At 47.8% G+C, this 13,201-nt stretch overlaps 5 protein-coding genes across 5 annotated transcripts; 1 reads left to right on the top strand and 4 right to left on the bottom strand.

The window, feature by feature from the left end:
• Positions 1-80: 80 nt before the first annotated feature.
• PV09_05000 (uncharacterized protein) lies at positions 81-3,884 on the top strand. Its single transcript, XM_016358447.1, has 2 exons — positions 81-1,843; positions 1,906-3,884. Exons 1-2 carry the CDS (start codon positions 397-399, stop codon positions 3,771-3,773), a joined length of 3,315 nt encoding a protein of 1,104 aa, XP_016213548.1. The 5' UTR covers positions 81-396; the 3' UTR covers positions 3,774-3,884.
• On the bottom strand, positions 3,795-4,870 carry PV09_04999 (uncharacterized protein). The gene has a single exon (XM_016358446.1). It carries the CDS (start codon positions 4,681-4,683, stop codon positions 3,895-3,897), a length of 789 nt encoding a protein of 262 aa, XP_016213547.1. The 5' UTR covers positions 4,684-4,870; the 3' UTR covers positions 3,795-3,894.
• A 267-nt stretch (positions 4,871-5,137) lies between these two features.
• Positions 5,138-6,710, bottom strand: PV09_04998 (uncharacterized protein; the record flags this gene model as incomplete). The annotated part of the gene is made up of 3 exons (XM_016358445.1): positions 6,298-6,710; positions 5,680-6,163; positions 5,138-5,626 (listed from the first exon to the last, which is right to left on the bottom strand). The coding sequence occupies exons 2-3, from the start codon at positions 5,839-5,841 to the stop codon at positions 5,138-5,140; spliced, it is 651 nt and encodes a 216-aa protein (XP_016213546.1). The 5' UTR covers positions 5,842-6,163; positions 6,298-6,710.
• On the bottom strand, positions 6,694-8,687 carry PV09_04997 (uncharacterized protein). Its single transcript, XM_016358444.1, has 2 exons — positions 8,347-8,687; positions 6,694-8,292 (listed from the first exon to the last, which is right to left on the bottom strand). Exons 1-2 carry the CDS (start codon positions 8,605-8,607, stop codon positions 6,937-6,939), a joined length of 1,617 nt encoding a protein of 538 aa, XP_016213545.1. The 5' UTR covers positions 8,608-8,687; the 3' UTR covers positions 6,694-6,936.
• Positions 8,688-10,754: 2,067 nt separating this feature from the next.
• Positions 10,755-13,059, bottom strand: PV09_04996 (uncharacterized protein). The gene is made up of 2 exons (XM_016358443.1): positions 11,206-13,059; positions 10,755-11,145 (listed from the first exon to the last, which is right to left on the bottom strand). The coding sequence occupies exons 1-2, from the start codon at positions 13,013-13,015 to the stop codon at positions 10,901-10,903; spliced, it is 2,055 nt and encodes a 684-aa protein (XP_016213544.1). The 5' UTR covers positions 13,016-13,059; the 3' UTR covers positions 10,755-10,900.
• Between the last annotated feature and the right edge of the window lie 142 nt (positions 13,060-13,201).

The following is a 13,201-nucleotide window of genomic DNA, read 5'->3' as shown; positions in this document are numbered from 1 at the left end:
GGTCGCAAGTACCAGTCACTGAGCCTTGCATCACTTCTCCACGTCAAATGCAAGCCTTTATCTTGTCAATTTCCACAAAGGCAACACCTCAAGCCTTGTCATCGTATTCTTCACACGTTTGAGGACTACTTGTGCCTTAAAAGCGTTAGATTGAAGTCTATTTCAACACCGCATGCGCGGTGTCTTTGAATGGACGAAAGGCAGCCATAAGAATGATGTATGCCACCCTTAACTCAGCCACGGCCGCCGCAATGACTCCTTTTCTCGTCAAGTATCTAATCTGGACGTTTCTTCGCCTCTTCATGCCTTATAGTCAGTCATTGCATGCTAGGCCAGCAGCTTGGGGTTACTTCTGGCTAGATCGTTAAAGTGGGAACCCATCGATAACCATACAACATGGACTCTCAGGCTGAGGCGTACGATCTTCTCTTGCTTGTTGACGCAACATACTCCATGTCCAGTTACCTGGTAGCGTTGCAGAATTCCCTCCCAAAAATCATTCAGATCTCTCAGCTCACGAACTGTTTTGCACGCATCGGTCTTCTCGTCTATCGAGACTATTCAGAGGCCAACCGAGAGAGAAACGGACTGCTAGAGTCGTCAGGATGGCTTGACGAGACTGGTCACTCTGGCGAAGCCTCGATTACTGCAGACGAATTGCTGCAAAAGGCGCGTCGTCTTGAACCAATTGGTGGAGGTGATTACCCTGAAGCTACGAAGACGGGACTTGCCAAAGCGCACCAACTAATGAGGGCGGATGCAACCACAATTTTGCTGCTATATACTGATGCACCCCCACACATCGTTGTAGATGGAAATGGAAAGGATCATGGATCCAACCAGGTGCGAGAGCAACACAACTTATTAGGAACTCGTCCGGCTTTTATGTACACAATCAAGGCTCCGGAATTCGCGGATTGGGTGTCAGCCGCAAACACCCTTCGCGGGGGTGACAAGAAGGCCCATGTTTTCTCCTTTCTAGACTCAACTCTTGCAGCGTCCAGGTCGCAGTCTGGATACTATTCTTACCTCAGTTCCATGACCCACGGGGCGTGTTTCAACCTGACCAAATCAGACCCTTCGAGTATCGCAGAGACCACAATTGATGTCCTTCTGAGCTGGATGGGTGTCGAGAAGGCTGGCACTACCTCTGCTGCACTTCCTGCTGTTTTGATTCGCTACGTAAAGGGGGCGACGATAAAGGTCTTGAAAAACGAAACGGATGAGACGGCGAATGATTACTTTTGGGCCACGGGTCCTTCGTATGCGGCAGACTCGCGTATCGAACGAAACATTGCCCAAATAGATGTAACATCGGAAGTCCTCAAGTCGTACATGCCAAAGAAGCGCATTTTGGTCATGAACTTCGCGGAACGGTACAAGAATGATGAGCAATATCGTCTTGTTGCAACCGAACAGATTGCGAAACTTATTGAGAACGATGTTGCGGCCATCTCTCTCAATCCTGTCTTTGGAAGCTTGTGGCGAGCCATCTGCAACGACCGGCAAAACCCAAAGCGCGATTACTTATTGAACGCCTTCAGCTTGAACGTGGAGAAGGTCGTAGATGAAAACGAAAGGTCTCGGATGAAGGCCTGGCTCGAAGAGTCATACGATTTTGGCGCGGAAATAGCAGAACTAGTCGAGAGCGTGCCTACCGACGATCGTTTTCCTTGTGTTTTCCTGGACCCAACTCTCAAACACGATTCGAGCGTCGGCGAAGATGGAGGCACCATAACGGACTTCAAGCGAGATGAGTTGCTTGAGATAGGTCGTTCCTGCGACTATCGAATCCTTCGACGCCTCGGAAAGGTTTTGACACAGCTGACATACGTAAACAAAGGTTTGTTCCCTAACCTCATTCTCATACTATAGAGGCATTGACTAACGTATCATTTCTTGAAGGCGAAGATCTCCCGACGCATATCCGGCTTGCAGATATTCCTTTGATACCCTTGTGTTTAGGAAACGAGAAGCACGGGTACAAACTCTTTCGCATTCTTCTTCACCTTATTGTACCAGGTACAATGCTCGCGGAACGCCCAGCGGCTGTCTTAGCCGCATTGGCTATCAAGATGGGCATGAAGCCACTATATGATGCAGCGTCGAAGTTGATGCTCTCTTGGAAAGATAGATGGAACAACGTTGAAATTCCAGAAACGTGGAACACTAGCTGTCTTTCTCTATTGACTGACGCTGATGATATGTGGCGAGAAAGGTGTTCGATCGACTTGTTGACAAGTACAGATCGAGAACTTTTCCAGCAACTCATCGCGTACAAGCTCGCTGAGGTCAATCTGGATACTACCCTGATAGCCCGGGTTGGATGGACACCAGAAAAGACTGCAATGCCCATTGGCCCAACTGTGATCTGTCGTGGTTGCGAGTATCCTCGATCAGTCACCATCATGGCGGAGAAATCTAGGAATCTGTGCGGTATATGCGCGGCGAATGACTATGGTTCCGCTGAAATGAAAGAGCGATATATCCATAGCCATGTCACGAAAGAGGATAATTCTGCGACTTCTGCCATATGGGTCGAATGCAGCTCTCGTCAATGCCGCGCGCAGTACGTCCTATATAACCCGGACGAACTAAGGGTCCGTCCTAAATGCTTCTATTGTCGTCAGCAGAAAAATTGCCCCTGGATCGAATGCACAACCTGTATGAACCGGATGGTCTGGCCGATGGAGTTCAGGACTCGTGAAATGCGAGATGGCAAACCCAAGAGTTTCCAGTGCGTGGCCTGCTCTCATGGACAGAAGACTATTGTTGATCAGGAAACTTCCGCTCAAGCCTTGATCAATGAAAATGGCAGTCAATGGCTCTTGCGAAATGAAAATAATACTCTCCAAGCACCGTTCAACAAAAGGTCTCTATTTTGGGTCATATCCACTGTCGGTCCGCAGAATTTCCTGGACAACATACGCGTTCTGCCGGGATTAAAGCAAGGAACTGCTCTAACTATCAAAGGCAAACAAATTCAGAACGTTGCTGATATTCGATCCCAGCTGCAGTCGTGGATTGATCGACGACAAGCTGAGTCTGTTGCGTGCAGTTTATGCTTCTCTGATTTCCACCGCAGCAAGCTGCGGCGGGCATGCGGACGACGCGGATGCAATCAGGAGATCTGCGAGGATTGTTTGAAGTCCTGGTATGGCGTTAATGCCTCTGGCCACATAATTAACCCAGCGACTCTGAATTGTCCATTCTGCCGCCGAGCGCCAACAGCGAAGACCCTCGCGAATCATGGGATGGGTATACATGCCGTAGGCAACCTTCGTAAGGCTGTTGAGGACCGAGGTACCTGGATATATGCCTGGTGCTTGCGATGCTCTGCTGCAAAACAGTACATGGAAAGGTCTTGTGCGCGAGGTGCCCCTCAAGAGATCGATGATTTTGTTTGCGAAGAATGCGTTAATGAGGAGTACGAGCGTCTTCGACTCGAAGAGGAAGCTGCAAGACGGGCACTAGAAGCAGCACGTCGTGAAGCAACTGTGGAAGCTGCGGCAGCGGAGCAACGCTTACGTGCTGCAGCTCGTAATCTCGCTGTACGTGCGAGACCAGTCAAGCTATGCCCGAGCTGTAATATTCCTTCGCAAAAGACCTCCGGTTGCGATCATCTGACTTGTGTGTGCGGAGCACATTGGTGTTGGGCTTGTGGCAAGCAATTTGACTTCAGAAAAATCTACGATCATTTAAACAATGTGCATGGAGGATACTATACTGGTGGCGACTATGGTCATGACGATGACGCTGAAGATGAATGGTAGACAATTCTGATTAAAAACCATGCGAGAGTATGCAAATGTTGGCAATCGGCTCTTTTCAAATCGTATGTTCTTCCACGGTCAGGAAAGCTCGAATTGAAGATTATGCAGCCCTATTCTGAGCTCATTTCGCCCCAAAGGACACTAGATCGTACTTTTCCTTCCCACCACCCTTCTCAATTGCTTTCTTGTATGCTTCTCGTGATGTAATTGTGTCATGCCATGCCCGAATTTTGGGATACTTCTTCCCATCCAGAAAGCCCTGGCACACAGCCATGCTCATCGGAAATTCGAGACAGAAGTCCGCAATTCCTAGCTTCTTTCCAGCAAAGTAAGGAAGCTCGACAGACAACTGAGACTCCATGAAGTCAAAAAAATCGACGAGATATGCCCTGAAAGCCTTCTCCAAAGGGATGAATAGAAGGCCGAAGATCTGTTTGAGCGGGAACGGCATCAGCTTGGGCAGCGCCGTGAAGAGCATTGCCTGGTCGACCCGCTCGACCATCGTCCCGGTCGCGAACGAGCGAAAATAGCGGTCGCGCAGTCTCTCCTCTGCCGTCTCCGGCTCCCAGAGGTCCTTCCCTCCGTAGCTTTCGCCGAGGAACTCCAAGATGAGCTGCGTCTCCATCACGACGCCGTCCACGACCTGGATGTTCGGCACCGGCCTGCCCTTCAGGTCCTCGACCGTCAGGATGGGGCTCTTGCCCAGAGGAGAGACCTCGAGAAGGTCCGGGTTCTTGGGCTGCACGCGAGGGTAGTTCTTGTAATGGTACTTGAGGCCGTTGGAGGCGTGCAGCTCCTCTAGCGCCCAGAGGACGCGCTGGGCTTGCGAGTGGTCCAGTCTGTGGACCGTCGGGATCGTTTTCTGGAATGCCGGCAACGACCCGTCTTCCGGGGTGGTCATCCTCGCCATTCTGTGCGACCTTTTCACACCAGGAGTCGCACTCTGTGGAAAACTTTGGGAACGGTCTAGGACGGTTGAAAGTTCGAGGAAGTCGAGTCGCCCCTCAAACCGCGTGGGGTACGATTGTTCAGGAGCCTTTCCATGGCGTTGTCTCAGCGGTCAGCAATTGGCGCCGCTGGGGTTGATCCTAACTGCTTGTATCAGCAGGGAAGACGATTTCGCCTTTTAAAATTTGGCACACAGGAGGCCTAACCTAGCCTCTTGGCCAAACCAGATAATGGGCCCCACTTAAGTATCTCAAAAGCCGACGAAGATACATATCTATTCACAAATTTAGGAATTCCTGCGTAATAGCGAACGACTGGCAACTTTCAGATTCTGGCATCTGAAGTATTTCATTTGCAGCTAATTACTATATACCGGATTTTTTTTTTTTTTTTTTGGCTTCATCATTCAAGGAAGCTCACACACCAGCCGCGTTTATCTTCTCTGTCAAGAACGCAACAGCTTCAGGAACTCGCGGCGTATAGAGTAAATGTGCTGGTGTAATGATCAGTGTTCCATCACAGACCAAATCCCCTGGATTGCAAATGATCAGGAGGTCATCCTGTGGATAGCCTTCGATTGATCCATGGTCCTGCTCATTGCGCGTATCTCCGAACAACGTCACGCCCACGATCTGGCTTTTGACTGAGTCGGAGAGGCCTGCGATGGCTGCATGGGTAATAGCAGCTCCCTGGCTGTAGCCGCCTGCAACCACTACGGAGTTTGGACACCGCGTTGCCGCCTCATTGAAAAGATTCTGCATGTTTGCAACCCCGACGGGGTCCGCATTGTCGGGCAAAAAGTTGGTGGCGACCCCAGCGGCGTAATCCACTCCTTGGGTCGCAACGCGGTCATCACCAAAATTATTCTTCAACCCAGCCGACAACGGTGGCCCAACGATGAGACCCTGTTTGACTTATAAGCTTACTTCCGTTTTTTGTAACTGGAGACCTTGCTAACCATGTTGCCGAGTTCAAATGTCCCTCGTACGAAGAATAAGATGATGTCTCTACATGGACCATCCAAGAACTCATTGTCAGTAATCTGACGCTTGTGTTCCTGAACCACTGGAGCAGCAAGAGCAAGGACGTTTAATGCAAGAATAAGGAGAAAGTTTTTCATGTTGATAGCTTTGTCCCAAGTTTTGGACAGTGGATCGATCTGAAGATACAAAAGCTCTTCCCGAGTATCTCTGAAGAACAAGAATCTCTGGAAAGGCTTTATTGAGGATTTATATAGACATCATTTCTCACCGTACGTGTCATATCCATGAGTGCTTTTCCTTTCTTCCGCACAGAACTTGGTCATCTGGAGCAAAAAAAGCGCTCTTGGGTAGCAGCAGCAAGCGCTTGAAAATGGCATGGTCTTCATATCAGGTGTGCACAGCACGGCGACACCAAAAAAAACCTTGAGTCGATCTCATCATCCGCGTATCGCAATCGAACTTAAAGAATTAGCACAACGTGTCTTCCCTGTATATCTGCATTTCCTTGCTTGCTCATAACGCGGGGAACAACGGTGCACGGTATGACTTCCGGAAAGGTAACATGTGGAAAGCATGGAGAGTATAAAACTAACGGACAAATGCCTCGAAGACGGTCGAAAACCGGTGTAACTGCTTGCTGCCACGGAGCTGATTCACCATCGGCGTTATTCTCCGCAGAAGCATCGCGAGAAATGAGGGGCTACCAACAGCGGGCCAAGCAAAAGCGACATCTAGTTAGCATTTTTATTCTTGACTTGTCCATTTTCGGGCGACGTTGAACCGTCAGTTACTCTGGGAAGAAAAGGCGAGGCCACGTGACTACATGACGTTGCGCCCATTGATCCTGGTCGGTCAAGGATCCGCACGCTTGCAAGGAGCATCATCCGGGACTAAAGAGATCTCGTGGCCTCGAACCAAGATCACTCGCCCGTCCGATCGACCCCGCCAACCTCAGAATTCCAGAAACCGAGGAACTTGACCTTGGAAAGAAAAAAAAGAGGTGCGTTGAGTTCCACCACCCTCACTTGCTAACACTCACGGCAGAAGTCCTCACTTTTGCAGAGCATACAGCGTTAAGCCTAGTACATAGATCTGGTCTCGCATTCAATACCCAATCGAGTAGATGTGTGCCTGCATGCAGAATGAATCCTTCGCAAGACACGCGCCCCAGTATCCTAGATCCCCATTGACTGCGGATCTCGCCGGTCTAAGATGGAAAAGATCGCGATGGCTCAGTATGGCAGGCTCGCAGATACTTTTTTTAAAGAAGGGTGCAGACTGCCTAGCTCCCGTTCGATTTGCTTGATCGCGCCCGGTGCTATATTCTGAATCTCCGCCACAGCTGTATTGAATGTTGATTTAACAGCTAGAGTGAAAGGTGAATCAGCTCCGTGACTCTTATCCACCTGCTGAGAAGCCTCTCTCATGCAGTTCCATGCAAGTACGGGTATAGCTAGGTTGGCCTCCGAACAAACCCCTATGACGGTCTGGATTTTGTCGTGAGGTTCAGACGCCAGAAAATTGCTCAGTTTGGCTAGCCGGAATGTATGAACTACTCGAAGAGGGTTGTGAGCTTCCGGGTAAAGCAGGGGATCAATTTCAATGTAGCTTCGAACTGCATGTAACCACGCCGTCTCAAACTCTCCTTGACATATGCATTCCAAGACATATTCGTTGCGAGCCGCGGCATACGGTTGCCGAGTTATCGCGTATTGCCCAAACTTCTGACATTCTTCCAGGATATGACGAAGCATTTCAAGACGGTTGGATGATGATTGTAGATCGGTTGCTATCGAGAGCTTGTTACGAATGTAGAAATCGATAATTTCACCTTGTGTCAACTGTGAATTCTCTAGATTATATGCCGCTTTCATCGAAGCTATTGCTTTGGACATCTCTTGCTGCATGTTGTCGACTGCGTTCTTCATTTCTTGTCGGGCTTCAGAAGTCGGTGTCAAGAAAATGTCCTGCGGTGACGTCGCGCCGCGCGCACATTTTGTGCATTTGCAAGTGAAATAGTATCGCTTGGCCAGTTGAGACTGCCTGACGCTAATTGCCTCGGTGCTATCAATGTACGAGACAAAGATTTCCTCATCTTTTGAGATTTCTTTTAATGGTCTAAATGAAATTTCTGCGCCATTCATCATGACATAAGCGTTTGGCTCGCAGCAGTGGTTAGCAAGACAACAAAAAGGGTCAAAGACGAGGCCTAGAGGATCACATGTTGGTGCGACCAGTGTCAAGCTGTTGGTGAGTATTGCACAAGCTATTAGAGTGGTGAAGTCTTTGGCGTAGTCGGGTGGGTTATTGAGGTACATCAGCGTCTTTTCTGCAATCGTCTCAGCTTCATGATATCGCCTTGGATCCTGTGCTTTCATCTCTTTCGCGTGAGACTTGAGTTGAAGCATGGCAATCCAATCGTTCTCAGACAGTCTCATATTCTGGCGTGTTTGAATTATCTCCATCAACGCGAATATGACGCCGGAGTTGTGCTGATTCTCATTCGGACGGGGTCCAATTCCCTGGGATTCCTTCAAGATCTTGCACATGTATTTGTGGCATCTCTTCCAATGTTGCGATTGGCAAGACTAAAAAATGACCATTAGTAGCCATTCTAATAATTACACACATCGATAACCGACCTTGCCACAATATGCTACGATTCGACATCCCGTGCATTTCTTGATCTCCAACGTTGCTGCTTCGTCATACAACCCTTCACTTAGCTTAGTTCTGAAGCAGTTGACGCAGGTGTCTTCAAGTCGAGGCACATCTAATGCAGCAACAAGAGGTCGGGCTTTCCTGAAGATTGATTCGCCTGCCTTGAGGCTTTTCGATGCAAAAAGACCCCTGCCGTCAACCCCAGATTTTTTAATTTCAGCAAAGGATTCTGTAAGCGCCATAACGGAGCTGAATAGCACAGAATACAGTCTAAGGAAATGAAGAACTGACGTATGTCAGCTTTCTGGGTTACAAATTCAACGTTGAGGGGATTTCTCTTTGCAATCAGACCAAAATGTTGTAGGAAGTCGGTGTTGCATCACGTGTCGTAGGGGTCCGTCTGTTTTCCATTAATTCATTTCTTAAAATTCGCAGCTTCATTGACGATCTTAAGCGTATGTTAGCAATTTGATTTCAGGTAGCCTCGCCCAAAGTAAACAACTTTAATGCCCGTAAATAATCAGCATGATCAAATACAAGCCACCTTCTGGCTTCGAATACTCCGTTTCATTGCCTTGAACATGTACATAATTCGCCTCCATTTGAATTCGGATCGCAGCATCCAGCAAACGAACACTCGAGTCTTCCGTAGTCCAACTCGCTATGTCTAATTGATATCGTCGCCGCATGTGTAGACCACTCGTCTCCCGCTATAAGATTTTATCTATGCAAAGTATCATTTCTAACTCAGCCTCTTTGCAACCAAATCAATGTCAAAACAGGATTCTGAAATATGCTATTCTGAATGTTACCATTTATTAGACTGAGACTGCCTACTTCGATTCATTTCCATTCGTTGCTGTTCGGCCATCTTGTCAGAACTCGGCCTAGAAACATTTGACTGCTGCAAATTCGAGGTTTCAGCTCACCTTTCTCGAACAAGCTTCGCGCTAAATGGAAGGAAGAATAGAGAAATCGAAATACCATGACTGACATAGGATACACTCGGATCGCCCAGCTTGATGATTTTATACTGGATACTAGAATTGACACACACGCACCCGTGTAGCTTTGTCTACTCCAATTGAAAACATTAGTCTTACACTCTGTGTTCGAAATTTTCAGGCGTACAACTATATTATTGAGGAACAGAGATTCATGATGAACTTTCGCTTACAGTCATAGACCAGGTCGTACCTTGAAGAACAGTCGGTTTGCTTCATGTATACATTTCGTATATATGCAGATTTGCGAGGCTATTTATGTTCTCCACTGATCAAGCCAACAAACCAAAGTTCAAGCTAGAGACCAAATATTGGTGAATGAAACCGGTAGGCTCCGATAAGAAACGAATTTCGAGTATAGTATAGGCTCTTCTCTGGTTTGCATAGGCGAGGTCTTAATGATTTAGAAAACACTTCTCAATTTTGATTCCGTATAATTCGAAATATTGATCCTAAAATTTCTGTACTGAAAAGAATGATATGTAGGAGGAGAACATTTTCTTCTCCTTTTAAAGTCCTTTCCGACTGAGGTGGTGAGATACCTTGCGTACAGACTATCTTCCGTTTTCAATCATAATTTATCTGAACGTGCAATAAAACCGACGAACACGGCAATTTGCTTGCGTCACATTCCAAAACCCAAATACTCAACTCGTAGACCTATTCTCCTCTCATTGTTGTAAATTTTCAATTTCTCATTGATTCTCTAGTGCGCTGTTTGGATCAGTGGCTGTTCATCATAATTTGGTGACTCAACACTCACAACAGCTGCAATCATTACCACAGTTGCAGCCTTTGTCGGAAGCACAGGTGCATGGGCCCATTTTAGTGCTTTATTTCTGTATTTTAAGCAAATTTTTTGCTGAAATCAGATTGAAGGCGTAGTTTCAATGGGCTTTTCGATCTTGTGTTAATAAAGCTTCAGCTGGCTTGAGGACAAGAACGCTGCTTTATACACTCAGAGCCCCACATTAACGTAGATAGAGTGCCCAGTACGAAAAAACTTGATACGAGCATCAGCCAAAGATTCGAACTTTTTGTTGACCATTGTTGACGGCTGTTCGTTCCGAAGCGCGGTCTGCGCACAGCTTAGAGAAATTTCCTGCTAGTAATCATTCCAAGTGCTCCCGATTTCCGCAGATTGTTCCAATCAGATCCCAGGTTTTACTCCTGAAAAGTACGAATATAGCGAGATCCGAGAAGCATAGCTTACCGTTGCCGCATCTGGCATGGTAATGAGCAAGTTTCGTGGGACTGACATTTGCCGCAACACGTACATGCGGGGCACATGTTTTTGTTTGGTGGAATTGACACCACATTGGGGGCGGGAAGTTCTGCGATAATCCCTTACAGTAATGCATTGGTAAACTTGGTTCATTACGCGTGGGGTTTAAGAAGTTGTTCAAGCTGGAAATTTGAGGGTGAGTTCGACATCCACGAGGGATGGAGCAATGTTACGATCGCTGATCTTTCATGGAAAGTAGATCTGAGATATCAAGGAGAAAGGGTAGGTACAGACGCTCTTGATCGTCTATTCTTCAAAAATCCAACCTGAAACGCCAAAAACTCGTCTGTCATCTCCAGTCCATCGCAGCTTCCAATCAGGCTTTGGCTCCTTCCATTCCGTGAACCCGATTTGGCCCTCCATCTCAAATCCGTCATCAAGCCTCAAGCGAGGAAAGTCTTGATTGACCCAGATCCATTGCTTTCCTTTGGGAGGTAATATCGTTTGCTCGTTGTCTTCGGAATCGTCGTTGCGACTTTCCTGGTTACCGGCTGGGGCTACTCGTAAGCTTAAGTAATCTCTTGCCATACTCCAGATTGATGAGAACATACTTTGCGCCAGTTTGGACTCTTTCGTTGCTGTGGATTGTTCATCATCCCGAGGATAGCCGGGAATAGACTCGAGGCAGCTTTCTCTCACGGCATCGACGACAGCATCATTGACTAGAAGCAGAGATCCGCTATGCCAACCAGCTGCAGCAACTGACAGTGCGAAATACGCACCCAGTCCGTCCTTATCAACTTTCTGTACCTCAGGCCTCTTGTGCCAATTTGAACCCATCTGTTCTACCCACTCACTGACTTCACCTTGCACCGCTGGCATACTTCCTACTTGTCTCATGCGCTCCTTGGCTTCATCCTTGTCTTTGCCACCATTTGCAAGGAACCGCACCCAAGCCTCTTGTTCCTTATGGAACCAAATTCGTCTACCTCTTGCATAAGCATGAGGTAATAACACACCGTCGTGGTTCCATGGATTGTATTTGATGCCACGTAGCATTCCATGAGGCAATCCCATGTCCATTGCTCCACCTAGACCTAGTGCAGAGCCTCCTGGTTCGACACCGTAGGAAGAGATACTTCCATCAGAATGCAGAGCATGGTAGTGGTAGTCACCAAATGCAAGCTGAATAACTCCTGAATTCTGTAATGCTGGTACGACCATAATTTCCGGCATGGTCGCTACGCTTTGTTGAGATATTTGGAGTGCACAGGCATCAAGGTAATCTTGGTCCGCGATCAACACTTCTCCTTCGCCTTTGAATACTGCGAACCTCCTGAACGAGCCTTGAACATCCTTAGCGCTGATCGATAAGTCAGTAAGCTCAAACGTATCGTGAATAATGCCAGAGTTTACGTCATGTTTGAAGCGACAGGCGAAGACTTTTTCAGTGTCTGTAACAAAAACGACATAATTCTCCAGCACGATGTAGCTTATTACTTCTCCAATTGCATCAGCAACGGCATCGGCTTGCCTCGAAAGGTTCTGCATGCCTCGGGCTCGTCTGTAGCCGGTTTTTGGAATTATGATCCAGTTATCAAGCGCGCGCTCTGTTACTCCAGGTCGAACAGTGTCCCACAACACAATACCGAGCCCTCGAATCAATGCGGAACTCCTGTCCCACCCTGCTACTACACTACGAACGGTGCCATTGAGGTCAGGGAGTAAGATTTTACAGGCTTGTCGTTTGATGTCGGCCCAACTCCAGATGGTGCCATCATCCGAGAGACCTAAAATGTGTCTTCTGCCTGAAGAAAATTGCCGAATGGTGGTATGAGCTGCAGGCTTTTCATTGTTGACAGAATCAAAATGAAGTGGACGCAGTTCTTCAGCTGAGCTCCATTGATTTAAGCCGTCAAGAACTCCGACCGAGTATATGATGCCTTTATCTGTGAGCAAACTGGTGCTCCATCCACCGCATTGCAAGTCAGAGACTACACTGATCTCTCGAGCTTTGAGCATCTCTCCTGGCCACGTGCTTAGTTGACTACTTCGAGATTGCGTCGGCAACGGAAGCCGTCGGCCTATACCGCGACCTCTCCTTGGTTCCACGGCTCGTGCGGGTGAACTTGTGTCTCTACCCAGGCAGCCATGGGTGTTTTGCCCCCAAGTATACACCCTCGACTGTGTCCGCAATCGCTTGTACAAACTCTCCCAGCGTAGGCCGTCTGATTGTACAGCAGGCCGATTTGGCACGCGAAATTTAGTTCTGACTTGGTAGCTCCAGTACGTGGGCTCATTGCGAATGCTTGGTTGTGCTAAAGACCGGCAAGTTCTGCAAAGATTCAAGAATTCTTTCGGATCTAGGTAGGGGAAGATAAGCACAAGGATGTCAAGGGGTAGATCGCTAAAGCTCGCCATATCTGTTGCGGAAAACTCGAGAATCGATTTTACAGACTTTTGAGCATATACATGTAAGTTAGACGTTGCCGCATTGCGTAAGTTAGGCGGGACAGTTGGCCACTTGGTTTTGATGACATCATCACGAACCTGGCCTTTTGTGACTCGCGAACGACAGTTTGTCGTTTGAGGAGCCAGACAGTGTCC

This window comes from Verruconis gallopava, assembly GCF_000836295.1.
Source record: "Verruconis gallopava strain CBS 43764 unplaced genomic scaffold supercont1.15, whole genome shotgun sequence".
In the NCBI taxonomy this organism is placed as follows: Eukaryota; Fungi; Ascomycota; class Dothideomycetes; order Venturiales; family Sympoventuriaceae; genus Verruconis; species Verruconis gallopava.
The sequence above is the reverse complement of the archived record's forward strand: the minus strand, read 5'-3'. Positions and strand labels throughout refer to the sequence as shown.

Coding starts and splice junctions, on each gene's coding strand:
- PV09_05000 (XM_016358447.1), top strand. CDS start 397: ATGGACTCTCAGGCTGAGGCGTACGATCTTCTCTTGCTTGTTGACGCA. Junction 1,844..1,905: donor GCTGACATACGTAAACAAAG/GTTTGTTCCCTA, acceptor CATTTCTTGAAG/GCGAAGATCTCCCGACGCAT.
- PV09_04999 (XM_016358446.1), bottom strand. CDS start 4,683: ATGGCGAGGATGACCACCCCGGAAGACGGGTCGTTGCCGGCATTCCAG.
- PV09_04997 (XM_016358444.1), bottom strand. CDS start 8,607: ATGGCGCTTACAGAATCCTTTGCTGAAATTAAAAAATCTGGGGTTGAC. Junction 8,293..8,346: donor TCGTAGCATATTGTGGCAAG/GTCGGTTATCGA, acceptor GTCATTTTTTAG/TCTTGCCAATCGCAACATTG.
- PV09_04996 (XM_016358443.1), bottom strand. CDS start 13,015: ATGGCGAGCTTTAGCGATCTACCCCTTGACATCCTTGTGCTTATCTTC. Junction 11,146..11,205: donor AGAGTCCAAACTGGCGCAAA/GTATGTTCTCAT, acceptor GAGTAGCCCCAG/CCGGTAACCAGGAAAGTCGC.